The sequence below is a fragment of the Citrus sinensis genome, chromosome 3 (assembly GCF_022201045.2).
Source record: "Citrus sinensis cultivar Valencia sweet orange chromosome 3, DVS_A1.0, whole genome shotgun sequence".
Taxonomy (NCBI): domain Eukaryota; kingdom Viridiplantae; phylum Streptophyta; class Magnoliopsida; order Sapindales; family Rutaceae; genus Citrus; species Citrus sinensis.
In genome coordinates, this window is record NC_068558.1 from 804963 (window position 1) to 832287 (window position 27325).

At 36.5% G+C, this 27325-nt stretch overlaps 6 protein-coding genes and 1 non-coding gene across 12 annotated transcripts; all 7 read right to left on the reverse strand.

Moving 5' to 3' along the window:
- Positions 1–51: 51 nt before the first annotated feature.
- LOC102627451 (RNA polymerase II transcriptional coactivator KELP) lies at positions 52–2253 on the reverse strand. Its single transcript, XM_006476294.4, has 3 exons — positions 1894–2253; positions 1686–1791; positions 52–342 (listed from the first exon to the last, which is right to left on the reverse strand). Exons 1-3 carry the CDS (start codon positions 2185–2187, stop codon positions 248–250), a joined length of 495 nt encoding a protein of 164 aa, XP_006476357.2. The 5' UTR covers positions 2188–2253; the 3' UTR covers positions 52–247.
- A 333-nt stretch (positions 2254–2586) lies between these two features.
- LOC102627756 (uncharacterized) lies at positions 2587–4303 on the reverse strand. The gene is made up of 3 exons (XM_006476295.4): positions 3953–4303; positions 2997–3242; positions 2587–2857 (listed from the first exon to the last, which is right to left on the reverse strand). The coding sequence occupies exons 1-3, from the start codon at positions 4204–4206 to the stop codon at positions 2824–2826; spliced, it is 534 nt and encodes a 177-aa protein (XP_006476358.2). The 5' UTR covers positions 4207–4303; the 3' UTR covers positions 2587–2823.
- An 11-nt stretch (positions 4304–4314) lies between these two features.
- On the reverse strand, positions 4315–4386 carry TRNAQ-CUG (transfer RNA glutamine (anticodon CUG)). Its single transcript has one exon. It is a non-coding gene; the product is annotated as a tRNA-Gln (tRNA).
- Positions 4387–4567: 181 nt separating this feature from the next.
- LOC102628047 (F-box protein SKIP8) lies at positions 4568–7382 on the reverse strand. 2 transcript variants are annotated; one of them, XM_006476296.4, is made up of 3 exons: positions 6693–7380; positions 6262–6458; positions 4568–5400 (listed from the first exon to the last, which is right to left on the reverse strand). In XM_006476296.4, exons 1-3 carry the CDS (start codon positions 7128–7130, stop codon positions 5142–5144), a joined length of 894 nt encoding a protein of 297 aa, XP_006476359.2. In that variant the 5' UTR covers positions 7131–7380; the 3' UTR covers positions 4568–5141. The 2 variants fall into 2 exon arrangements, with proteins under 2 accessions (XP_006476359.2, XP_052292635.1); XM_052436675.1 differs by lacking the exon at positions 4568–5400 and adding an exon at positions 5408–5839 and having other exon boundaries at positions 6693–7382.
- Positions 7383–8616: 1234 nt separating this feature from the next.
- LOC102628732 (SUN domain-containing protein 5) lies at positions 8617–12275 on the reverse strand. Its single transcript, XM_006476298.4, has 4 exons — positions 11696–12275; positions 9934–11279; positions 9758–9843; positions 8617–9094 (listed from the first exon to the last, which is right to left on the reverse strand). Exons 1-4 carry the CDS (start codon positions 11916–11918, stop codon positions 8860–8862), a joined length of 1890 nt encoding a protein of 629 aa, XP_006476361.2. The 5' UTR covers positions 11919–12275; the 3' UTR covers positions 8617–8859.
- Positions 12276–12460: 185 nt separating this feature from the next.
- Positions 12461–18110, reverse strand: LOC102628336 (probable inactive ATP-dependent zinc metalloprotease FTSHI 1, chloroplastic). 2 transcript variants are annotated; one of them, XM_006476297.4, is made up of 15 exons: positions 17131–18108; positions 16951–17035; positions 16418–16852; positions 16231–16284; positions 16070–16135; positions 15593–15688; positions 15384–15512; positions 15093–15145; positions 14696–14891; positions 14322–14436; positions 13977–14251; positions 13490–13573; positions 13302–13414; positions 12964–13213; positions 12461–12842 (listed from the first exon to the last, which is right to left on the reverse strand). In XM_006476297.4, the coding sequence occupies exons 1-15, from the start codon at positions 17805–17807 to the stop codon at positions 12654–12656; spliced, it is 2817 nt and encodes a 938-aa protein (XP_006476360.2). In that variant the 5' UTR covers positions 17808–18108; the 3' UTR covers positions 12461–12653. The 2 variants fall into 2 exon arrangements, with proteins under 2 accessions (XP_006476360.2, XP_052293267.1); XM_052437307.1 differs by lacking the exon at positions 12461–12842 and having other exon boundaries at positions 13010–13213; positions 13318–13414; positions 17131–18110.
- A 697-nt stretch (positions 18111–18807) lies between these two features.
- On the reverse strand, positions 18808–25935 carry LOC102629005 (uncharacterized protein At4g10930). 4 transcript variants are annotated; one of them, XM_006476299.4, is made up of 15 exons: positions 25693–25935; positions 25541–25602; positions 25161–25246; positions 24871–24961; positions 24706–24755; positions 24460–24529; positions 24178–24287; positions 23679–23744; positions 22724–23274; positions 22498–22584; positions 22248–22323; positions 20907–22146; positions 20705–20779; positions 19385–20443; positions 18808–19220 (listed from the first exon to the last, which is right to left on the reverse strand). In XM_006476299.4, exons 2-15 carry the CDS (start codon positions 25589–25591, stop codon positions 18993–18995), a joined length of 3840 nt encoding a protein of 1279 aa, XP_006476362.2. In that variant the 5' UTR covers positions 25592–25602; positions 25693–25935; the 3' UTR covers positions 18808–18992. The 4 variants fall into 4 exon arrangements, with proteins under 4 accessions (XP_006476362.2, XP_006476363.2, XP_052293268.1 ...); XM_006476300.4 differs by lacking the exon at positions 25693–25935 and having other exon boundaries at positions 24178–24283; positions 24871–24900; XM_052437308.1 differs by lacking the exon at positions 25693–25935 and having other exon boundaries at positions 24871–24900.
- Between the last annotated feature and the right edge of the window lie 1390 nt (positions 25936–27325).

Consider the following 27325-nt stretch of genomic DNA (forward strand, 5'->3'; position numbering starts at 1 on the left):
GTCGAACTACTAACACACCATTTTTTAAGTCTTAATACATGCTAGCATTGATTAGAAATCCACATCAGTTGCGACAGATGATATGCTGCCACTCAACAATAGAGTGGTGGATCAAAAACATCTCCCACCACAAAAAAGATCCATATGGAGCCCCAAAAACTAGAGTCAAATCCCTTAATTACAACTATCCAGGGGACCTCAAGATTCACAAAGTACACATTCAAATTACAGGTCTCCGAGGGATCTCTCACATGATCCGTGACTGCATCTTCTTGACAGCTGTGTCTATGGCAGATACATTCTTCCTGAGGGCTGACCATTGTTCCTCAGTCAATGATATTCCTGAAGATACAACAGTACAAGTATTGAAAGTTGAAACATAATTGCATACTATTGCATCAACACAAAACCTTGGTTTTTTCATTATTCACCAAGCAACCACACATTGCCCAGATAACAAAATAATTTGACCCTGAATATAGATTGCAGTACTATACCAAGCGTGAGAGAGAAAATGGCCACCTCATCTAGCAGTGCAGTTGAAGTAGGCACAATCTTAGATTCAGTAATCACACATGCCTTAAGAATTACAGTTTAAAGTTTATATTTTAGATTGCATTTTGGAACAACATATTTTGTCCAGAAATCAATAGAGTACCATAAAGCTTAACGGAAGCTTAAGCTAAGTCATCCCAAATAATATGATATGCAGACAAGAACTTGTGTTGCACTTAAGGATAGGAAATGTATTGGAATTTTGCAAAAGATTTGAATTGACATAGCCAGTGAAATTCCAAGTTGATTATTTACTATCTCTTGTCTTTTTCAGCAACCATATAGAGAGCAGAAAGAAAAACCAAAAAGAGCATAAAGAAAGTTCTGGAAAAGAACCAAAAACAGTTACCAGCACATGTATTTAACAGATTGTTATGGAAGAAAAGTGAGCTGGGTTATTTAACTCACAGGAATTTACCAATACCTGGAACAGAAGCTAGTAAACAACTTAACAACATTTAGGAAAGTTGAACTAGAAGTGAACAACCCTTCATGTTCTTTATATATCATTATTATGACATAAGTATCCCGTAAGAGCCCACAAGAAAATGGTAAAAACAATTAAACTAAGGCAACAGAAAGAAATCAGAGATCAGATTACGAGCCATGGTATTAAGAAATCAGCCCTTAGTCACAGAGACCACAGGGTTTGCCATACAACTCTCCAACAACTAAAAACCCATTTCACCACAGAGCAACCATGCAGTCCTGTCAACTCCACAAAATCTTGGAACAAAGAGTATCGTTCCTAATTGGACAATGAGCATGCATCATGTCAACTTGAATGCAGACAATAAGTTTCATAAGTTTATAAAAAGAATGGATCAAGAAACAACAGCACACAAACACTTTTCCATTCAACTTTCTCCTAAACATGTAAGGCTAAAATCTGTTAACAACCGGCAACTAATTTACACATATAAACTCCATATAACCTCTAGACTAGGCAATCCACATCAATGAACTCTATTATCATTTAAAATATCCCACAGTGGGCAATGCCATAAATAACTTAAATTAGATTTATATTTTCATTTTCACCATAACAAAGCCATCAAAACACATTTTGCATCACAAAGTAACCCACAATTCTAAAAATCAAAGCAACACATAATATACAAAGGACAAACCTTTGGCAGAAGGAAGTTCTTTGCCGCCTTTTGTATAATATTCCCGTATCGAAACCAAAGTCTTGCCTTTAAAATCTTGAATCGTCACCCTCCTCTTCTTATTCAGCTATAGAGAGAATACACAGAATTACAGAAAATAAACAAATTTTATTAAATCCCACAAAAGAAATAGAAACTTTTTATGTGTTTTTTTAAAGAAAAAACCAACTTGGCAAATAATGAGATTCCCCTCGTCATCATACTCAGCGTTATCATTTTTAACTGCTTCATTTTCCTCTTCCTCTTCCTCTTCTTGTTCTTCTTTGGACTTCTGATCTTGTTCTTCGAGGAAGGTAGTGACTACGTGTCTAACAAAAGCCTTGTACTCTGGTTGTGAGAGATCGAGTCCCATCTTTTCCGAAGCCTGTTTCCGAATTTGAAACTCTGTCGTTTCGGTCATGTCCGATTTCACCAGTATTTCTCGGACCGTACCTTCGATTTTGGCTTTAGTTTCAGCTTTCATTTTTGCTTGTGTCTTTTGGTTCTCTCCCCGTCTCCAAAGGAAATTTTGGGTTGGTGAGCACAATTGGTAACTTATTAATAGCTTATTAGAGTGAAAACGGGGCTATTCACTGAGGGAAGCTGTAGTGTAAGACTTTGACGTGTCAATGAGACGAGAGGGAGAAAATATCCAACCTCACCCGTCAATTTTAGCGAAATTAAACTTGTACCACCACACTTTGGTAGAATTGCTAATTTTGTTCAAATTTAGCGCAGGAAAAATCTAACGCATAGTGTTGCACAAATCAAAACTCCCATTCATTGCCTGCCGACAATGTTAATCTGATCAAATTACTTGAAATCATTTTTTTATAAATCAGAAACATGGTCGGTGGTTGAACGAGTGGATGCCAAACTCGTATCTGATGAAGTTCAACTTTTGATAAACATCCACAGTTTCATCATCCAGTATATTGAGTTTGCACATCAAATTTTAAGAACCAAAAAAGTACAGGTACAGCCATCGATATGTCCAAATTTTTCAGAGAAAAATGAAAAATGGGCAAGGAATCACACATCAAATCTATTTTCTACGGTGGTAAAAAAATATCACCCTCCAATAAAGCTTTAGGTAGGTCCATTCTTCGGTAACTGAAGATCACCTCTTAAATTTTCTTCCCCCTCGGCTCTTGCTGCAAAAGTTTCAATGTATTAGACACAGATATAAACCCAGAAACATTCAAGCAATGCTTACCATTTAAGTGTAATCATTCTGACAACAAAGTGGCCGAGAAAATAGTTATTGAAATGAAATTATAAGAAATAAATTACCTTGGATCAATATTCTCACTGTCAGAACTCACAGGAGCTCTCTTTTCCCCCCTTCCAAAGGCAACTTCATCCATGGTTTGCCCCTGTCGCCTGTACCTACCACCAGATGCCAAAAATCCAGGACACGGCCGGTATGCCTTTATTGGCCACCATCCAAACCCTGGGACTGTTGCAATCCCACCTTGAATAGTGCCCTCACCATTGCATCCTTTCTCCAGTTCCTCTTTCCCACACACCTTACAACCCCTGTTGAAAAATTTGTTTACAGCATTGGAAATTCAACATATATTGTTCTTGTTCTTATATATCCTTGCGGGAGTCACTAATCTCAGAGATTCAATTATTTTCATCCGAGTTTTATACGGAGGGAAAAGTTTTACACCTAAATGAACATGTCTATATCTTTAATGTCCCCAAAAGTGCCAACTTCTTCACAAATGACTTCCAAGGGTCAACTATCAAGCAATAACATAATGTGAATCTTAGTTTCTAAGATTGAAGCAGCGCTTGCAAAGGTTCTCATATATATCCCAGGGATAATCCCATGTATTTTATAGAAAACTACAAGAGTAACTTAAACATCAATACTGCCAAATGATTAAAGGTTTTATTAGTTTTGCAGTAATCAATCCAGACCCTTGATTGCTTAACTTGCAAATGAAGAATTGAAGACCTTGTTTCAACTAAACTCGTTTCTTTTAGTATTGATCAAATTGGACCAAATCAGGTTTGCAGTCCTCCGTGCAAATTTTTAAAGAAAAATTAAAATTCGAGCTATTGTTTTGCATGTGGCATGGGAATGGAATAATGAAAGATGCGACTGTCAATTACAACACCACACTATCTTTTGCCTCGACTATCTGGGCAACCAAAAACCGAACATATTTTATATAAATTGCTCCAAATTGTCCATAATTTGGGTAAGCAGGAAATCAGGCACAGAAGATGATATTTACCTGAAACCGACCTTGTCAGCTCCTTCAGTAGCACCTGCATCAGGTGGTAGAGGAGAGGACACATCTTCAACAACTGATACTGAAGTAGCAGCAGAACATAGAAGAACCGTAGGCCTATTATTATATGGGCATTTTATTGAAGCTACTGAGAGCGAGCGATGAAATATTAAGCAGCTACTGCTAGTGGAAGAACGTTGGGAGACGGGAGTTTCATGACGAGTCGCCGCTGGTAACGAAAGAAGGGCAGCTGCCATTCTTTATCTGCGCTCACTCTTCGTCCCCGTCGAGTGTGCGCAAAATGGATAACGCTATATTGTTCACAAATATTGTAAGGTCACGGAAAAGGATCATCTGTTCGCACAAGGTTCCACCGAGATTTGAACTCGGGTTACTGGATTCAGAGTCCAATGTCCTGACCACTAGACCATGGAACCGTTTGTTGTTAGGTACTTTTAGGTCTTTATAATAAATATTATACTGTTTTACGGGCCAAACTCAGGCATAAATATTACACTGTTCAGCCGATTGGTCGCTATTAAATTATCCATCCTATAACCGGAGAAACATTAAACGCTTATCAAATTGCCGAAGATAAATTGCAGCCACACGATAAAATGAAATGAATCCCATCAGACCAGTGATGGGTTATTATCTACATTTTTGCCGCAAGTGCAGCCCATCCCCAAGCCCGACTGCCTCGCATACAATCATACACAAAAACTACGTGAAGCAGTATTTATTACAATAGAAGCAGCTTAATGAGTACACGCCACTTTTACAGCATTCTCTTGCTGTTTCAATTCCTATGCTCTGTAGTTTCAACCTTGAGAGCTGATCCCCATCCGAAACGACAGAGAGCAAAATCTTGTCCACAGAATAGCCATTAAATTTCGGTCAACCCATTTAATTCAAAGGTGACCAGATATTTCCTTCCAAAATCATACAACTAAGAAATTACAAGACGAATTAAATAATAAGAAATTTAAAAAAAGTAAAGAAAAGAAAATGGAACAAAATGGACCTTTTTACCAGAAAACAATCAAAAATGAGGCCGAAAAAGCTCAAATGGGCTTTCCAGTGAAATCATAAAGAAACTTCAAGCAACGCAGCTTGCTCATGCTAATAAGTATCACTATTTCTGTATCTAGTATAATCAAACGTTAAAATTGGTTTTATCTCGTTTTTCTCTTTACCCATGCACAACCTGTTGCTCCACCTCTCCATCAACGAGCATCACAGAGCTGTGATGATGCACCATGTACCACCGCCCATTATGGAACTCGAATACATTAGTCATGTTAAATGGTCCAGTGTCAATGTCAATGTAGGTTTTCATGGTAACCCAAGCAATATCTGTCAGTACCCGAGCCCGTACATCCTGAACCTGAAAGTCAACACCTTGTTCCCAATTGAAAGCAATCTGCCAACTCTGAATCACAGAATTATACCTGTAGCCAAAGAAATTCTTTTCAAGGGGGAAAAAAATGAAAAAACAAAAGAACAGAAAACAGAAACAAGATGACTCCTGTATATTTCAGTAAGTCATGAAAACAATGTATAATTAAAAACCTCGAAAGCACAATTGCACTAGCAGACAACATTAAGTGCTTAACACTTCTTCAAGAAAAATAAACTGCATAAACCATACATTTCTTGGAAGTGGGCAAGGAACCTGAGTGTGTGGAGAAAATTGCTGAACTTGTAAAACAGTTAGAAAGGTGGATGGAAATTTTGGACATTATCAAAGGAAAACCTTCCTATAAGATCATTGGTACTGAAATTTATCACAGAAGAGACAGATTGTACAATTAACAACATCAGCATATTATAGTAGGCACTCAATGATGCAACAGGGCCTCCCTATCAAAACAGTGTGACAGAGCTTTCCTACAAAAAGCATAAACTCTCTAGTTAGTAAACAATCTGGCCATGCATGCTAAGATTACAACTTCAACCCCTCAATTTCCAAAAATGTAAAGAATTCCCACAATTTTCCTCTTGCGAAAAACATTCAACTGTCAACAATACCTATATACATGTGCCTTTGCAGAATTTGCTCCTGATCTCAATAAACCTACTTAGAATGAGCATAGGTTTACATGTGCGTATAGTTATCATACGTTTAAAGTTTCACCATTTATAACATACACATCTAGCCATCATCACAGTATCACCATTGCATGTGTATATATCCAACACAACCAACATCACATAAACATGCTGCAACAAGTTATGAATGAACTAGAGCAAGAACTTAAACATGATGCCACTGAGCCACATTTCCTAAAACCAAATAGAAGGAATCATACCCTGAAAAGAGCTCTCCTGATGCATGAATACACTTCACATAATCCGCATTAAGCCAGAAACGACTCATTGCTGGAAGGGACCTTTCTCTGATAATGTTGAAAAATTCTGCATTTACATTCACAACAGCTCTTGTAGCTGCATAGTAAGCCTTCCACCCATTAACTGGAATCACGCTATCTTGCTCCAAAGTAAAATCCTAACAAGAAGAATGATAAAAATGAAAATTTATGCATGCCCAGAGTCCAAAAGTCATCAGAATGGTGCAATTTGTACAGAGAGTTCAGCGAAGTTTTTGTCTTTTAGCAATTTCTGCTTCATATTTTAACAAAATGTGGGCATACAATTTACACAATTTTGAGAAGAGATTAAAAATAAAAATTGCAATTACGATTCAAACAAAATAAAAGGTTAAAAACTATAGTTAAATTACCTTATGATAAAGAGCTTTCCAGGCGTTATCATCATTGGCAGCTTTTCTCATCAACGAATTGGTCATCGAAAGCCTACACAAACTTGGATAATCCAAATAACTGAGAGCGTGAGTCGTAATCTCCGGCACTAACTGCTCCATCATCGACGCGCCGCTCCCACGCTCCGCAACCACAGCCGCCGCCGCCGTCGCGGCGTGTCTCCCCACCTCCAGCATCTCCCGCTCGGCTGCACTTGCCGCCGCAGGCCCGTTGCAGGAACACGTGCAGTTGCAAGATTTTTTCCTTGCCGTTGCTGACGTGGCAGAGGTCGCTCCGTCCGATTGTTTAGTCGATTTCGTTGATCGGGCAGTGCGGACAGCGAGGAGGAGAGAGAAAATCGTGAAAATCGCGGCTATGAGAAATTGGGACGAGAAAAAAGTAGAGGTGATAATCTCCATTCATAAGACATAAGAGCTGCTAAAAACATGAAACCCTAGTATTTTCCTTTTATCCAGGCACCCAGAAAAAAAATTGTAAAAGTTGTTGTGTTTCTCTTTTCTTTTTCTTTTTTTTTAATTGTTTTTGCAATAGTTTTGGGAAAAAAAAAACCAAAATTGTTGCGAAAAATGACTTAGCAGTTGCAGAGAGATGGAGAGGGGAAGGTTTGTAACTCGTGACTCGTAACTGACACTGGAAGAAAGTCGAACGTGTGAGCTCCGGTTCAAGATTAAAAAAAAGGGTCACAGTCTTTGAGGATAATAAGGTAATTATAGCCCAAACTGTGTCGTTTTAGATGCTGGGAGGGAAAGTATTTAAAGTTGCCTTTACCTATCGTGAATTAAGATGGTCGGGAATTAGAATGAAGTGGAATTCTTATATGTTAGAATTATAATGAGAATTAAAATCAAAATAATCTATTTATTTGAGTCATAAAAATCATAATCTGTGTTCTTATTAATGGGTTTATTTTTTTGTGTAATTGTAATAGACTAATGTAAGTTATTAGAATGTTCTTAGTTAAAATCATATATTTTTCACTAATAAAATAAATAAGTAAATATTTTTGGAGGAAATTTATGCGTTTATTATAATATTAAGTGTAAGAATATAATTTTTTAAAATAGACCAGTTGTAGTTGTTGTTATTTAAATAGCGTAAAAAATTATTTAATTTTTTTAAGGATTAAATGTCAATTTATTCTCCATTTTTATTATCTTATTTTCATTTCCACCTCGCCATGTTTTTAGGCTCCATCCAAAATTCATATGTTTTTAGTAAGTAAACACAATTACTTATTTTAATTCTCCATTTCTAGAAATAAACATAACTTAAGTGATAACCAGAAGTTATAGATTTTTTTATATAATTAATCAGTGTAATTATACGTCCTATCATGTTTGTTGAACATGATAAATGTACAATTCTGTCTACCAATTTTTTTGTTATTTTATATGATATTTTATTGTGACATATGGGTAATTAATTATCTAGTATGTTTTTCATATTCATATGAAACAGAGGGTATATAAAAGAATTTTATCATTTAAATTTGAGTAAAGTCATGGCCACAAATTTTTATAAATGATTTATACGAAACTAATGTGTCATAACATAATTTATTTAATGAAATCAATATATGACACATATAATTTGTTTCTACAATTTTATACATAATTTACTTCTATATCTCTATTTAAATAATTATAACATAAAGAGAAAGATGACACATGTGCACTCAAAACTTATTTTAATATATGGATTAGACTCCTATCATTTTAAGAGTGGATATATAAATATGCCATTTTGTCAGTATTTTTAGTTTGCTTGGGATGGAACATCTCATCAAATACATCATCAATGCTAGCTATTTCAGAGTGAAGTCACTTAAATAGAGAGGTTAGTCATGCCAAATTGTGATTAAAAATATCTTTTTGAGGCAACAAATTGACAATGAATTTGTATTCCTACAGAAGCGATTTCAGTACAGCGTGGGTAAAAGAAACCAACCAAAAATTTATTCCTCCTACTTGGATTCCTACAAAGAAAAGCAAAATTCACATTTTCTAGAACAGCAGGAGCAGGTTAGCTGGAATAGAGATTAGAGGCAGGCTACACAATTAAAGAGGGTAAAAGCAACAGCCAAGGAAGGATCTGAGTATTCTAAAGCCACAGGAGGAGAGAGACTAGCTAGCCAGAGAGCAAGGTTACAAAAATTGTCATACTGCTGCTTAGAAGTATCAGAACCCAACCTCTATTCGTTCTGCGTACTTTGCTGCATTGTGAGGCTCTCAAAAGTGTTGAAAGTCGAGCTGAAACTAGCTTGAAAATTGCGAAGCAAGCGAAGAAGAGACTCACAGATAGCACAGCAAGTTCTTTACTCTCTAAATTTGCTTGATCACTTGATACCTTTTCAACATCGATTCTGCGGTAGAGGGAGCGAGGGGAAAAAAGGATGTCAAAAGAAGAAAAAAGCAATGCATTCAGCGTGAGGGTAACAAACAGAAACATAGTAAGACGGTTATTAATAGGTAGCAGCACAGCTATTCCAATCCAGCAGAAAGGATCGATTTATTTTCCGAGTGAGTGTTTCTTTGCACGTGCCCCATGCATTATACAAACTCCCAATGGATATTAAGATTTTGACTAACTTAAAATTCCAAAATGAAAGAAGTTAAAATGTGTAGTAGTCACTAGTCTAATATTCACTATTAAAATTTCAAAACAATCGAGTAACCTCTGAACCCAGCCACTCTTGGATAAACCGGATCACATGAAACAATCCTAACAATATACGATATTGTTGAATGAGATATATGTGATGCTGCTGCATATTTTGGAATTTTACACAAATTGCAATAGAAGACTTAGATGTAAGGCTGCATTGAATTAAGTTGAGTTTAGGCAAGCTTTGTTTGTTGTATAATCCAAATGTCTAAATCTGGCACACTGACTGAACCAAAGCATCTAGGGAAATTAATCCATCAAGAGATTAGAGAAATGCAACCTTTTTGTATTGTACTAATAATCAGTAATGTAAACCCAGGAAAAGACTGTAAAAAAACACTGATGAAGAGATGTTTCTAACCTCAACATACTATTTTCTTTGATCAATTCATTCACACGAAATGAGACAACAGTTTTCCATGACTCAAGGTCTGACAACCCTTTTTCCTGAAGAAAAAGAAACAAAAGGGGATATCAAATGGTTATGTGGCATGGTACAAAAAGTGGGGAGGGGGAAGAGATGCATTAGCACAATACCATAGTCTCCCTCCACTTCACGAGTTCTTCAAGTTCCAGTTTGCTTTTCTCCAAAAGCAGAGATATTCTTGTTATTTCTCTGTCAAGTTCTGGAAAAACATCCTGTTGTCTTTGGTTTAATTCTTTGATATAGTCCTCCAGAACAGATAAATTCTGCTCCAGAGACTTTACCTTTTGCATCAAAATTCTCAGAACTGTGTCACCCGGTATTCTGCCAATAGGATGTTGTCTTACTTCAACTACAGGATCTGGAATCTTGGCCCTCGGCAAAGGATTTGCCACATTTTCATTGAATAGTTGTGCATTCTCAATGTTTTCCACCTGTATATTAGCAGTTTTGACACCATTCTGAACTTTACTACTTTTGTTACAGTCACTGGAACCCACTTCGGGTTCCGATGAAGGCATTGTACTTGAGTTAGGCTCTGGCAATTTATTGGGTACCGACCCTTCAGAAGCCACAAAGAGATCTTCCAACATCCGCTCAATTGCATCAACACCGTAAACCTCTACCGCACTCAGTGTGCAGTAAAATTCTGATCCATAATGACTGAGTAAATTTAACTTCAAGTACCTCACCCACTTGGGTTCAGGCAGCTTAAAGCTTTGAAGTTGTTTAACATTTGTGGCAACAAACTTTCCCAATGGAGACCATACTTCTGTTGGGTAACTCAAACTACCAGACAATTCAAATTCCTTGAAATTAGAAGAATAATGCTCGAAATTCGCAATTTTGACAGTATCAACCAAAGTTTCTTCCCCAAGCTCAATCACGACAAACTTCCCTGCAACAGAACAAGGGTTTCTCAGGTATTTGTTATGATCCTTCCCCAATATGTTACTTGCTCCTTTAGCTTCCTTGTTATGGGCAACCAGCTTTGCACCCTTCATTGCTGAGGCGTAGTTGTACTCTGTTCCATCAGGATCAAACCGATGAGTGATGTTAACAAGCTGACTGGGTACGCCCCATCCTTTTTCTTGCCTTGTTATGTTCCGGAACTCATCAAAATTAAGATAAGTATGGTGAGGCACTTTCCCATCTGATAGTTTTGGTTTTGTAGTTTGTTCTTCATGCCTTTGTGCTTCACAGAATAAAGCAGCATAATTTAAAACCTTCCAAATTACTTCTTCTAATCTACTTGTTTCAGGAAGAGTGTATCTGTGAGTTACAAACTGCTGATGAACAACAGAGTTGCCACAGCTTGCTGACGAATTATTAGTCTCCAATAGCACCCCATTGGGACAATTATTAGTTGCATTTGTCACGTAGGAATTTGCAGTGTCACAAAACTTATCATTGCCTACACAAGAAGAAGGCGTCCTTCCCTTATCAGGCGGCGGATTCCCTGAAATTCGTATCCTTAATCAGTACAGAAGTTTTTGAAATAAAGAAACAAGTTTGCCCAATATTTCAGCAGGAACATGAACTTTTTGTTTATCATTTGAACATTATATTCATGAAAGAAGAAAGATGCTTTGCAAACCAGCTCACAAAATATGACTGGTAAAATACAGAACTATTGACTAATATGAATCATGGGAATCTACATAAAACTAGGCATTTTAGAGAAAGCAAATAATAATAATAATAATAATAATAATTCAAAAGTTTTGTTCCATTGCATATTTGTTTTAACGAATTAAACAGCGGAAAGCAAAATCTTTCCTTTCAAAGGAAATGGGTTAGCTAAAAATCCAAAATAAAAAAATGCGCAAGAGCCAAAATTGAAAAACGGGCAAGGCAAAAAATTTGTATATGCACCTGCTGCGTTGTCATGGCTGAGGCCAAGTTTAGAGTAGAACAAGAAGACCAGAAACCAGAGCAAGATGATTAAAGATAAGGAGAACTCATAGAAGCTTCTGTTTTTCTTCCTCTTGTTATCAGTGTTCCAGTTGCTTTTGCTTTTGTTGGTGTCGTTGCTGCTGCTTTGACATTTGATGATGGTGGTTTCATTTGAACAGAAGCCATTCCGCGGTTTCTTCATGTCTCAACGGTACAGCATGCACAAAGGGTTTTGGTTTGGTTTGGTCGGCGTGTGTCTGTTGTTGCCTCTTCTGTTCTGTTTCATTAAGAGAGAGAAAGAGGGTGAGAGACTTTCCTCATAGATGGGAGCAAACGGTATGTTTCTTTGGCTGGTTTTGGTATTTTGACATAATTAATATTTGTTGTGGCCATTTTGCCATTTCCCTTCCCTTTCTTGCGGTAACTACTTTCTGACACTTGAAAACCGATTGATTCGGGATAAGCGATCACGGAAAGTTATGTGATTAAACTTCATCGTTAATTAACGGCCATTGTTAGAACCCACAAATGACATGGGTGTCCACCATCGGAGGGATTGTACGGCTCGGGCTTCCAGTATTACTCTTATTATTTAAATGATGTGATCTTTCTGCTTATGTATAGTGCCAACTAAACAAACCAACCCATTTTTAACTCTTCCGCTAAAAGCTTCACTTCCGACTAAAAGATAACTTGTTTACATTCAACGTGAATGGCTAGTTGCAGGACCACAAAGAATGGATGTAAAGTAAAAAGTAAACAGTGAAAATATACTAAAATCAGTAAAGTAAATCAAAAGTAACAAAATGTGAGCCATTGCTTTGACGCGTTCCATGGGAAAACAAGCTTCGGTAACCGCCCGTGTTTTACCCACCCACACAACGGGGGAAAATGTTTGAAGAATTCATGTGAATCTCGAAAAGCAACACTGAGCTCATCAAGAGATTTCACCTTTTGAATGATTCACAAGAGCGTGTTCCACTTGACTACATTGTTCTTGCTTGATAAAAGGAAGGGTCCCTGGATTTTCTTCCTCCAAAAGGCGACTTATTGGTGTTTGTGGAGGGTAATTATTCAAAATGAAGTCAATCTCTTCTCTTCCGATTTCTTTCTGATTAAGAAGAACCTGTAATTCAAGAATCAGTTAGATTATTCAGAAGCATTAACTGTTCTAGATTATTCGGAAGCATTAACTGTTCTTTATTTGACTAAACGGCAACCAGGTTCACTCTCCAGGAAAAAAATACCTTCACAGTTTTAAGCAATGCTGCATGGTGCCTCCGCAGCAGAGTGACTGTCCTTCCATACATGTCACGCAATAACTCTTCAGTCCGCCATGCAATGTCATCATCCAAATTGAAGTTCACAGGAGGTTCAGTTAGGCCATAATCATCATACAGGGATCCTTCAAAGTCTAGCCGTGGGCCAACAAATTTTACTTTCTTTCTCCATGGAGGTGGTTCTCCATGTATGACCATTGGATTCTCCAAATTCCATCTGTTGGAAAAGCAAAAAAGACTCAAGATATCAACATCCCATAGAAAGTATGACCTCAACAGAGCGTGGCAGTTTAAAAGACACCAACATGGTTAAAATTTTACGAGCCAGCCAAGATGCATCAGCAAGGTAGTTAACAGATGCTCTGGACGTGTCTTGTCCATAAATGACCTCCTCTGCAGCCCTCCCTCCTAGTAAAACCTTCACAAGAACAACCTCTAATGAAAATTCAGAACAAAAACACCAGAATTTAACCAGCCAGCCTAGGGTTCACACCTGAAGGCGATGCAGCAATTGTGGACGCCGCTCAAACATGTATGATTCATCGTCAAGCCGATGAAATACTAATTGTGATAATGTCTGCAAAGCACACTTGACACATGTTACCATGGATAACAAGAGATAAAGAACATAACAGAGCAAAATCTGAGAGGGAAAGAAAAAGGGAAAAAAAAAAATTAATTAAGCTGGCCACACATCAGAGGGAACTTCTCCATATCTGATAGGCACCAAATGTGGACTTAAGCAGTTCATAGTGATCTACTGTTGCTTCATTTGATTAGAAAGGAAATGGATGACCAACACTACAACTTAAATAATAAAACAGGTAATTCCACCTGACGAAATCCATAAACGATGATATAAATTCTTTAGATACTTGGGAAGCGAGATGTCTTTATAGCTTCTCAAAAGCAAAGAGCATCCCAAAGAATTTCTGGACAGAAAGAAAAGATTAAAATAACCAAGGAAACAGGAAGAGGACCTGACCACGAGGAACAATAGAAATGCGATCACAACATTCAACTTTTGCATTTTCATATCGTCTGAGGAGATGAGAAATCATGGCAACTCCAACTTCGGTAGCAGCTCTACGGCTCTGTCCCTGATTACCTAATTCTATACCACGACGTTTGGGTCCCACCGTAAGTCGGTCAACTGCATCATCCATGTCTGACGAAAGAATGGATTCATGCCCTTTCCTAACTGCCACAAGAGCAGCCTCTTGGACCAGCTGAGCCAACCTTGCCCCTGTCCATCCTGGCAACCAAAAACATGACTTAGTAACTGAAATGATAAATTTCAAGTAACCCCAAAGTTAGCAGTATACCGGGTAAGTTTTTGGCGTATGAAGATAAATCAACAGAATCTGACATCTTCACTTTGCTTGCATGAATTTTCAGAATTTCTGTTCTCCCTTTTGCATTAGGAGCGCGAATTCTTATCTACAAGAAGCCATTGCAACAGTAAACGGCAGAGTACACAAAGCTTTGGTAGGATCTTAAGAAAAACAAAGGAACATATGCACATATAATCAATAAGTCGGCATATTTCTCAATAAAGTATCACTAAAAGGAGATATGACCAAAAGATTGTACAGAATGGTGAAAAAAAAAATGTAGTTTTTCTTTCTTTCTCCGCTAAACCACTAGGTAGATTAGCTAGTAATGTCTGCTGATTTGGCAATAGAGATCAGAGACAAACCTTTCGATCAAACCGACCAGGTCTAAGAAGAGCAGGATCAAGCAAATCCCTCCGATTAGTTGCAGCTAAGAATATAACACCTTTACCAGTATCAAACCCATCAAGTTCTATCAAGAGTTGATTCAGTGTGGTTTCCCTCTCTTGGGTGGCAGCATTATACAAGTGGTCCGTAGTATCCTTGAAAATTCCTTGACGCCTGATTATCCACAACCAAACACAAATAGTCAAATTATTCACATATAACTTAGGATGCTCCATCTATTGCAATGGAATTACATAGAAACCTCAAATTAGGACTGGAGTTAAAATTGCCTATGTTGCTGTTTCATGAGATTCTTATGCCTATTAGGGAAAGGAAAAACTAATTCAGCACAATCCATAACAACAATACCCATACCTAGTAGCCAGTGCATCAATTTCATCAATGAATATAACAGATGGTTTGTTTACCTGCACAGCAATAAAAAAAATCATCAGTAAATCGATTCTAAGTAAATGCTAATGCCGATCATCAGTAAATCGATTCTAGGTAAACACTAATGTCCCACAAAATATAAAATCTTCGACATTTAATTTCCACAATAACCAAGAGATGCAAAGTATCAAAAATCTTATCGGGTCAAAGACACATGACAATTAACAAGAAGTCATTATAGCAATCATACAAAAAAATGGGCAGTTTAATCACCTTGGCTCTCTTAAATAGATCCCTGATACGAGCAGAACCAACACCAACCAATACTTCAACAAATTCAGATCCAGCCATCTGGTAAAATGGAACTCCGGCTTCGCCAGCTATGGCCTTAGCTACTAAGGTCTGGAAAGGCACAATTAAACTTAAATATTTATAGAAGATATCCATCTACATTATTTATATGGCTAAGATATAAAACAAACCTTGCCACAACCAGGCGGGCCCTCCAGTAGGACCCCATGAGGAGGCTTTATCCCCATTTTATCAAAAAGTTCTGGATTCTTCAAGTACCTCACCAGCTATTCAGCAGAAAATTAGATGAACTTATAAGCTTCCATCAATTACAATTAGGGATAGAGTTTAAATTTACAGTTCAAAATGACAGTTAAAATTCTCCAAAAATAAAACTAAGATAGGCTCAGGAATTTCCAGTAGGAAATTATTAGTAAATAAAAATAAACAATGTCAAAGGATCAATAGGTGCTTTTAAATAGACAAAGATAAGTATATTTTTATCTAGCCTCAAACAAAAGAATATTCTTAAATAAACATTTGATTGTTGACAACCCTTTGACTTTCAAGATCTTTGAGAAATGTAACAAGAATGAAAGCAAAATGTCCTTGTACTTGGAAAAACAAACAACAAAGAATTCATGGAGATAAGGTGGTAGTGACAATACCTCTTGAAGTTCCTCTACAGCTTCATCAATCCCTGCCACATCACTAAACTTGACTCCTGTTGAACCCTGAGAGAACATTGCAAAATAGTAAAAGCTGCACATTTTAATCTGAATTAACATTAAAAAATTTATTGGGCCACTGGGTCATGAAACAAACTAACGTCAACACGAGCTTCTGCTTTAGAACGTGAAAAATCAATCCCTTGCCATAGATCCTGCAAAATTTAGAGAGAATGTCATGCATAGACCTTGTCAAGCAAATATACAACATGAAATCAGTCAAATCCTTAATGCACGGAATACAACAGATACAAGATTAAAAAAATCCAGAAACAAAGTGACAGTTACCCATTTCCTGAAGTTCTTAGGTCTTCGTGAAAGTGTGAAACGGATAAGGAGAACCATGGTCAAAATGACAAGCGTGATTGGTTTAAGCATCTCAAGACTAGCAGATAAACCACCAAAAGTGTAAAATTCATAGAACTTAGAGAGAATCCCTCCTTCACCGGAAAGATCAACAATATAATCCGAAATATTCTCTATGATGCCCAAAATGAGACCACGGAAAATATTAACAAATGGTCTGGCTATAGGCCATACAACATATACAGTTGTCACAAAGATAAAACTAGTTACAGCAAAGACAGCTGAAGCAAGGAATCCTCCTACAATAGCTGCCGCTGCAGCCATTATAGCTGTCACCATACCCAACTCAACCATCAATCTGCTAGATATGGAAGATGCAACTGGATGGGGGTACTCTGGCAATTTTCCCACCCATGACTGCAGCACAAGATACAAATAATTTAAAAATCAGAAGAAAGGGTTCTCCAAAGGCGAGTTAAGAAATAATCAACAAACTCCAGTTAAGAATTGATCACCGTCATGTGCTTCTCTATTTCATATTGTGGACCTGTGTACTCATCCAAAAGCGCTTGAGCTTCGTTATCGTCCAGCCTCATCGCCCTACCAATGCACACAATCAATGTGATATCAAAAAACCGCAAAAGGTACACCAGAATCAAAACTTTAAAAAAAGATCATGAATGATTCCAACTCACCATTTGGTTCTTTGCAATTTCTTATTACCAGGAATATCTTTCAAATCAACAATAAAATCCCTATACCCATTTGCAAAAGCCATTCCATTAATCCCCCTTGAAGTCAGCAGCTTGACCTTATCACTTTCCATGTATTTCTTAAACTCCTCAATACTCATTTTTGGCAATTCCTTAACATTTTTATCAAATTCCTCTTCCTCGGATAACTCATGCCCGAAAACTTGCTCAGGTACATAAAGCTTTCCTTTATATTCCCTCAAAATGTCCTTCAAATACACACTTCCACTGACATTTTGATTGTCACTCTCTTTCTTTGAATTTTCTTTCGAATTCAACTTTTCCGCTAAACTTTGAAAAATACCGACATCATTTTTCTCACTCAGATTCTGTCTTTCTTTCAAACTGTAAAATCTTTCACCAATTAAGTATTTGGGTTCCACCTGGCTAGGATTTTCCTTCAAAACCCTAGTGACAAAATCTTCTTCGGTGGGTTTGCTAGTGTCCCCAGGTTGTGATAATTCGCATAGTACAGTAAATGATCTGTGAAGAAAATTGGTTCTCGATTGACATTTCCGGGTGAATTTTAAGGGTTTAGCGCTTTTCGGGATTGACTTTGTATAGTTGTAGGGTTTGGGAAGTTCAACCCTAAATGAAATGAGACTGTGAATGGCAGTCATTGTTTCGTTGGATATATTGCAAATTAAGGTTTCTTGAATCAGGGTTTAAGATGGATTGAGCTCGAAATGACGGTATTTGACATTGTTGTTGTTTTTTTGGGGATTTTCAATAGGGTTTATCGAATTAGGGTTTTTTAGTTTACTGAAATGAAATGATAGTGAAGAAAACAATGGAGCTTGGAAAGTTATCCAAACCAGAACCGAGGTTTAGCGTCGCATCGCAATGAAGAATGCCCACCCGCAGGGGTAGTTTAAAAACTGTTCTGCTCGAAGTAGACGGCGCTAGCCATTAGTCTTTTAAAAACAGTGGCGATTCAGCTATAAATTTTTTATAAATTTATTTTATATAAACTAATTTATCATTAGTTTATTAATTAAATAAAAATATAAAATAATAAAAATAAATTATATGAGTAAAAAAATATTTAATTTAATTAATTTTATCATACTATATCAATTTATATAAAATAAATTTATATAAAAATTTATGATTATATTATTACTCTTTAAAAAAATAATATGATTAATTAACTCAATATTTATAAAAAAAATTATCAATTAAATAATGATTCACATGCAAAACAATAATACTATTTCCACTGGAAATAACATAAAAAATAAGATAAAATACAAAAAACAAAATAATTTTTTTTCGTTTTATAGTAAATTTTTATTTATCCTGTAATGCAATTTTTTTTTGTCTTATTTATTGGGCAATTACCACTGTTGCATGCCACATCATATTAAACGAAATTTAGATAAAACTTGTAGGCTTTATTATGTTCATTTTCACTTTTCCAAGGAAAGTACACAAATCGAAAAGCATTGCATCCAATGAATCTAAGCGGTCGGCACCAATCTCTTTTCAGAAGACAATGCTTAAGAAAAGACGTAGGACGGTGTCTCCGTCCAACCAGCCACGTTCAAAAGATTCTTTCGCACAGCCACGGGGCTGTAGCACTTAGCATGATATGCATGACCGAGTTGCCTATTATGACCATTTGGATTCAAGTATTTTCTCTATAATTTTGATTTATACAAAGTCCCTATAGATGATAGATGATGTTTGGATACTCTCTATATGCTCCAATTACAGTGTACATATATATGTATAAAGCTGGAGCTTCTTGGAATCATAGAATTGGAAAAAAGAGCGAAAAAGCTGCGAAAATTTGCATCAATGTATCACTGAGGATAAACTTTTCCCTTTTGTTGGGCTGCCGCATCAACGTATTGCTCGGCAAGTTTCTTCACTTTCTCACCTTCCTTAATAAGAAAATTCGCATTCTTGGCATTTGAGTGGTACTTCATAACCTTGTCAGTAGTTTTTGCCACTGCCCACCGATATTGTTCGGCGGTAATTATACCACTCTTACACAGGGGCCTAATGTGCTCTTTGATGTAGGCTTCCACCTGCCAGCAATAGATTGTCTGGTCAGCTAAAAGAAAAAATTGGCTAACGGGAAGAAGATGAAAAGAAGACAAAGCACAGCCTTTCATATAAATGTTTATTATTTCATAGGAAAACAGAAATAATATATCAAAACAGTGGCATTGACAAATTGGACAAACAATACCTTCCTAGATACTAAATTGACACCATCATGCCGCTTCTCAGTGCTTGTGCTGGATTCCGACTCCTTCCTCAATGTTCCATCACCTGTTTGAACATCATCAGTTAGTTTTTCTTTACCACAAGAAATATCCTCGTCATGTTGTTCATTTCCAATATCAGATGCTTCTCCAGCACATTTGTTCTCAGCTTGAGCTTCCCCATCTAGCAGTCCACATGGCTTCTGTGACACTTCTGGAAATTTGCTAACAAGTGGTTCTTTGTCTGGGCCATATAACTCCTCACATTCTGCAAGTGAAAGATCTTCACCTTCTTCACAAGGTAAGGACTCCAGAGGAATACAAGGCTTGCTAGTCCCATCCTCTGTTGTTGAGCTTCTGATGACTGCATCACTATGACTCTCCAACAAGCAGGTGGAATCCTTATGTTCATTCTTTTCCAAACCTCCACCAACTTTGTTATCCACAACATTGTTCAACTTTTCCGAGTTTAGAGTGGAAAACACTACTTTCACTTTGGACACTTCTTCCGGTTGTTGGTTAGACACTTTCATGGCACTAACTCCGATGAAATCTTCATCTTCTAAATCATACTCGAAATCACCATAAATATCCATTTCTGCATGAGACTCCATTTCAAATACATTATCAGGCTCTCCCTCTCCTGTCTCCATTGAGGAGATATCCACTTCACTCGGGACCTCTGTTGGGTGATGTGGACTATTGGGAGGGGAATCAGATAAAAGACCTGCGTTTCTTAATGCCTCTTCAACTGAATGATCAGTTGAAAGCTTGTCAGTAGCTCGTTCCAATTCATCAATAGGAACTGCAGGTGGAGCTGAAGAATTTGATTCTGTAGCTCTAGTGGATTTTTTGTTATCTGAACGACATGAAATCTCATGGGAACATAGATTCAGATACACCAATTTGCTGTTTGACCTATCAGCAACCTCCTTTTCAATATTGACAGCATCTGCAACAGCCAATTCTGTTTCTGCAGTTCTGCGAATGACTGGTAGATTTGCTTTCCTCAAGAAGAACTCTGTTAGACGGTAAAGCTGAGTCTGTACATCCAGCAGTTAATAGTTATTGTTAAATAAATAGACAAATTACCAAGTTCGGTGAATGGAAACAATTAAATAATGACAAAAGATGGTGGCTAACTCTAAAGGGATCAAAACCATTTGTACAAGAATTTGTTAGAGAACACTTGTCTAATGGAAAGGCAACCAGAGAAGCCCAAGGAGTTAATATAGAATATCACAGACAACCAAAAAAAAAGAAAGAAAGAAAGAAAAAGAGCAGACAAACAGGAAACTGCATACCTGCCTAACTGATATTGGGATTTTATTATGATGACTGGGTGCCAGTACTGGTTTCATATCAGCTGGAAGTCGAGCCTATGCAGAGAAAAAAAAAAAACATAAATAGATATATATTATATCAGCTGATGCACTTGAAACAGAATTATACAGACCAGTTCCAGACACACAGGGAGGGAGAGAGAAGGAGCAGGGTGTAACATACTAGTAGTGGATAATTTCTTTTAAGCATAGCAGTGTCTTCTGGTTTTTCATGAGTTGCACTTTTGCATGCAACAGCAGTTTTCCTAGCAAGAATCTCGAGGGCCCATTTTCTTTTATCCACCTTCACATCATCAGACGTAGCAGTTCCCTTCAGGGAATTAACTTTAGGATCACCTAATTGAATTGGATGAACTTTACTTGGAGCAGCATTACTCTTTGAGCATGACATATTCCTAGTCCCTTTCTCACACGCTGAAAGAACACCAACTTTTGATGAAACCTTATTTGTTTCAGCAACTTTTGAAGCACAGTTATCCGAAGATAGCTTCAAAGGTTTTTCCATGGAAATGGCTTGTTCTTTACTCTGTTCAGAATTATCAGTAGCTTTAAGAGCAGAAAGAGGCATGATATTGTCCTTGCGTGGGAAAACAGATGTGTCTGCCAAATACAATCTTGAGAGAATGGGGTTTGTTTCCTGGCATTCAGTTGACTGCTCAGTATCTGAGCTCTGAGAATTATTTCTCAGGAGGTCAAGAACTGATTTCAAAGTCCCAATCTTCTCCGTCTTCGTAGCTTTCATGCAGCGATACTTCCAAAATTCAACTTCACAATCTCGGTTCCAAGCACGTCGTCGTCTCCCATTGGAATTCCCATAAATTTTCTTAGTTAAACTCTCACGAACTTTACCCTTCTCGAGCATAGACTTTTTTACTTTCACGGCCAAATGTGCTGGCTGTTTGACAGGTTCGCATTTGGGTCCAGCTATTGCAGCCCTAAAGGCAGCAAGAAGTTTAGGGTCAAAAAGGTTTTCATCACAATCTTTTGAGGATCTATTACGAACAGCTTCTCTTATTTCTTTTCTTAGTTCTTGAACTAGCTCAGATGAATCCTTATCCTCAGCAGGTCTCTTCATGATTTTTTTAACTCTCAAGCCAGACACATTTTCTCTGTCTTTTGAGGATCTATCAGCAGAATTTTTGTGTGCAAGCCCTTTGGGAAGCTTACATTTTGTCCCCTTAACAATACTCATTATATCAGAAGTAACATCTACTTTTTCTGGACAAAGTTTTGACTTTTCATGTCTGCGACCCGCTATCAAAGTGGGAAATTTTTTAGAATTAGCTAAAATAGATGCATTGGCTTCATCCTTGTGAGGATTTGTTTGAGTCAGCTTCTCAGCTCTAATTTTCTTTGCAGGAACTTCAGTCACCTTCTTGGTTGTGATTTCTTTGTTAATACCACTGATATGAACAATGTCACCAAATCATATCAATAAATCAGGAATTGAACATTTTGACTGATGAAAAAAAAAACATAAATAAAATGGGGTATGACAACTGACCTGCAGTTGTCATGGTTTCTCTTTCCACCAATAATTTGGGAATTTTCCTCCTTAGCACCAGGTTCAATCTTGTCAGCTGAAAGCATTTAAAGATCAAACAATGTGATAAGATGGATACCACAAGCATTTGACAAAATAACCATAATAATACATTGTACATATGAGAGAGATATAATTTTTCCATATGTTAACAATGGCCATAAGGGACTCGAAAAAGATGCCTATAGGCACTGTCGAGTCTCTTCCATACCTTCGTGCAACGACTCTTCCGAAGGATTTTGTTGCTGTACATATCCAGTAATTTGATCTTCAGTTAGATACTTGTTTGTGTCAGCAACTAGAAAGACATTAAGAATGAGAATAGATGGAGTAAGATATGGAAATGATATGCAAATTTTTAGTTAGTGCTACAGTAATTATACAATTATTAAGCTTAAAAATGAAAAAATGCACGATTATTACATTCACAAAATTACCAGATTTACTCATAGATAAACCAAGATGAAGATCTACATTGGATATACAGTCAGAAGGTTTATTTCCAGGGTAAGGTTCATTAAAAGTCTTGCCCGAGAAGCTTTTAACACCACCACAGCTACTTTGTTCATTCAATTTTTCATCAGCAGAATCTGTCTTCACCTCACTAGATCCCAACGAGGTAGAAGGCAAACAAAAAGATGCATCCTGGGAGAAAGACAGCTCTGGCTCCTGTGCCTGCAACATTGATTGTATATCAGTTCTCTCATTTGATTCTGATTTAGCGTTCCGATCTCCACCATAAGGATTAAATGCTTCATTTCCAACGCCCTTCTCAATTTCAAGCATTGATTGGAAGTTCTCATTTGGCTCTTCTCCTATCATTGAGACAACAACTGCCGTTTCTCCAGCATCAGCAACAGAAACAGACACCTTTCTTGGAAACAGAGACTCAGCCAAATGATCGCCATTAGCATTTTCTGGACCAGACTGATCGTTTGTACTCTGTGTTAAATCAATGGAAGAGTTCTGCGGCACTTCAGCCACACATCTACAACAACCGGAAGGAAACTTTAGGGAGGATTAGTGACCTAGGATTTAAGATAAATACGAACGTTAAACCAAAACATCTAGTTTATCTTCCTCTTAGAGCTGAGCCACATATGTTGAATGTAGAAGCCAAATTCATGGGATCTAACTCTAAGATAATTAAGTAAGAAAATAAGATGACTAAGAAGTAACTGCAGCATCCTTCATTCCTGGATTACTAGTCACCCGAAAAACCTGAAAGATGGGAGATTCCAAATCCCTGGCACTCACTCCTTGATCAACTACTACCTAGACAATTCTATAATACAATATTCATAATTCTATTAAGTATTCATAATTAGAAGGAAGTTTTTTACATAACAGCCCAACAATGACCAGCAAAATAATCAAATGCTTCTACACTACCTTGGGCATAACCATGTATCTTCACACGTGCCTTCAGGATCAAAGCCCACACAAAAAGCATGATACCTGTTGACATGGAAAGCCAGGAAACAATTAGCTGATAACATCTTTTCTCTAATAAATCGCTGTAGTCTAACATACATTCAGTAGAAGTAAATGTTGACTAAATGGATATTATGTTTCTTTCTTTCTTTCCTTTCTTTTTTTTTTTTTTTTTGGTAGAGAAATTTTATGATGCAAGAAGTAAAACATATGAAATAAGTCAAGAGACAAAGAAGAAAAAGAGAAATAACAAGTGAAAAAGAAGTTAGGGAGATTCAAGTGGGACCAGTGTCCAACATTGTTTTAGAAGGTATCAGAACTTGTGGTTATGGACAAATTCTAGTTTGCAGAAATGAGCAATAAAATGGAACCATCAAGGAGTGAGTCTTTCTCTGTGTTTGTGCAAAAGTAAGCAATCACACAAATCCTTACACATTTGATTAAGGATAATATTTACCATAGATCACAGGAGTCACAAGCAATTGATGTATCAAGATTTGAACTTTCCTCAGCAGCCATAGATCCACTTCGAATTTTGCAGCCATCTCCATCCAAGCAGATAACTGCCTACAACATCATAATGAAAATAAAACTTGGATGCAGAATGTACTTTAATATGCTAATTGTTCATGGAATGGACGAGCTGAGTAAATCCTTGAATAATATGATGAAGTCTCAAAGATACATTCAGTAATCTGTACTAGAAACTTTCAAAGGATAACAAAAGGAGGATAAATACATTTTCATCAATGTAGTATGATGGAAAAGATAGAGTGTTGCTTTTCTCTTCAATGGACCAATCTTCACCTCTGCATAGATTAAAGGAGGAAGGTAAACCACGGGTTAGAAACAAAAGAAAGCAGGGGCAATGAGAAAACAGTAAGGTGAAAGACAATGCTAATAACGTACAAACGAACATGAACGTGGTTTACGCAGGAAGAGTTAGCAAAAAGAGTAAATGAACACAATTAATAAGGAAATATACCTAGATAATGAATCCTCGTCAATGTTGTTGCTTCCAATGGTATCATATACCTCCATAATCAAACAGAAACTTCATAAGCAATAGGTACCTCTTGCCATAAATTTTTATACACCACTACAAAATAATTTTGATAATAAAATGTATCAAGATTTTAACATCACTCACAGGAACACATGTAATCAGCTGAAATTCACCCTGACAAAGTGGGCAAAGGTTTGTGATTGTAGACCAGTTGTCAATACATGCAAAACAAAACCTGAATTCAGAATATTTGTTAGGAAAACTGCACGGAGGGTATGCGTGAATGAGCGGTTAAGCACAAAATGAGACCGTGACGCAACAATAACAATAGTTCTCGTCAAATGATGAAGATGAGTGTATTTGGCAACTTGAGGAAATAAGTTATAGAAAAAGAAAACAAAACAAATAAAAAGAAACAATTACGAGATATATACCAGTGCTGGCAGCAATCTAGAACTCCCCTGTCAATAACAACATCCATGCAAATCCCACACCTTCCGCACTCAAAATTCAAAAGATCCTGCACATTAAAACAACCTTTCTAATCTGAAGAACAGCAAATATCAGAAAATGTAAGGTAAATTTAACTTCATTTTTCATGCGTCAGAGAGTAAACAATTAGCTAGATCCTACTCCATCAACAATCTATCTCTCATCACGTCTGAATCAAAGCATATCACTCTTTACTAAACGTCTTTCAACAATGCTTCAAAGCAAGAAGTCGAAAAAAAAAATCAATGCAACAAATGAAATTCCAGCTCTCATGCTTTTGAACTACAACAGAACAAAAATTTCAAAAAAAATTGAAAATTACATTCTCAGTATTATCAACTTGGAAAGTCTCTTCTTCTAACATGCTCTCCATTTGTCTAAAATCTGCACACAAATTTTAAATAACATTAATGATTATGATAATGATCGAGGTTTGCAGTATAATGGAAACCATGATCGAATATGTAATAGCACCTGTAGTCGCGTAATTTTGTGTATCTAGGGTTCGTGGTGTAAAAAAGGAGAACTTGGACGGGCAAAAGACATAATATCGAATAATTGAGCGAAAGATTTCGCTCGCGACTGAGCGATACCGCCAGTCCTGATTCTGACGATCAGAGAGTGATACTGCTTGCAAGGCAATTGACAAGAAAAAGGGCAGGGTAGTAATTGATCGGATTGATGTTTCGGTTTACGAAATAATGAGCCAATTCATATGGCTGACGTGTCTTCTATTTCAGGGGTTAGAAAATACGGGCCTGTAGGTTAAATGTAAGGTGATGAAGATTCGATCCAATTCGATCAAACTAATTGATTCAATTTTAGATTTGAGTTGAGAAATTAAAAAAAAAATTATTGGAAACAGTAGAAATTTAAACTAAAAATGAAACACAAATTATGTGTGATAGGTTAAATTATGTGCGATAGGCATCTCATAATCACATTATGTGTGACGGTACTTTTTAGAGGTCATAGTTTAGATTTCACATGTCTGTTTTGAGTGTATAATATATCGTTTCAAAACTTGCGAAGAGACAAATCAAATTTAGATCTTTGAAACGATATATTATATTATGTAGGAAGTTATTTTGGAAATTTTAAGATTCTAAGATTTTATAATTTTAAAATTTTCTATTTTAATTAGAGTCAATTATGATATTTTATTATTTTACGACTTTTTATTTTTATTTGGGGTCAATTAAGGTATGATATTTAATTAATTTAGGGAAATATCTTTTGATTCCATTATAATTGTGATTTAGTTTTCCTTTTTAAGTTAACTTAGCGAAGTTGGTTTACTCTATTATAAATAGAGAAATCTTGTTATTATTTTCATAATTACATATTCAATTATCCAATAAAATTCTTTCTTTTATAATTCCCTCTGGGATTATTTATCAAAATCTCTCTTGTAGAGTTGTTTAGATTAGAGTGTAATATAATCTCGCTTTAAGCATTATTAAAAATCTCATTGAATCATTTAGATTATAATAATATCTAATCACGTTTTGATTAGAGTGTAACCTAATCGCGCTGGCTTGGTCCAATACTATAACAATATCTAGTTTTCCTATCCTATCAATTTTGCTTTCGCTACACCTCGCTCTATCATTATACGCCTATAACATACATGTGTACTCTAAGTTATAACCTCTTAAATGTATTGTCGCATGTACTGTGATTATGTGCGATAGGTAAGGCAACGGGTGCTTGTTGCGCAATTCAGCTTGTTGCACATAACTTAAGTTTCATTTTTAGCTTGAATTTCTACTGTTTTCAAATTTTTTTTATTTCTCAACTCAAATCTAAATACTTTAACAAATCACATTACTTTGTGATTGAAAAATAATAATATTTATAACAAAACCCCATCAATTTCGAATGTAAATCCTAAACTTAATACATTAAAAATTCATAGTGTAAGAACATACATTAACCTTTAAGATATTCTCCAATTGATGATTTTATATCTTATGTTATGTTGAGAGTGATGAGGTTTGTTGAGAGTGTTGAGAATGTTGAGAGTGTTAAGTAAAACTTGAAATTTGTAAGAATGGCATTGTTTGTAAATTTGCCGAAAGTGACGAGAGATATTTGGTCAAAAATA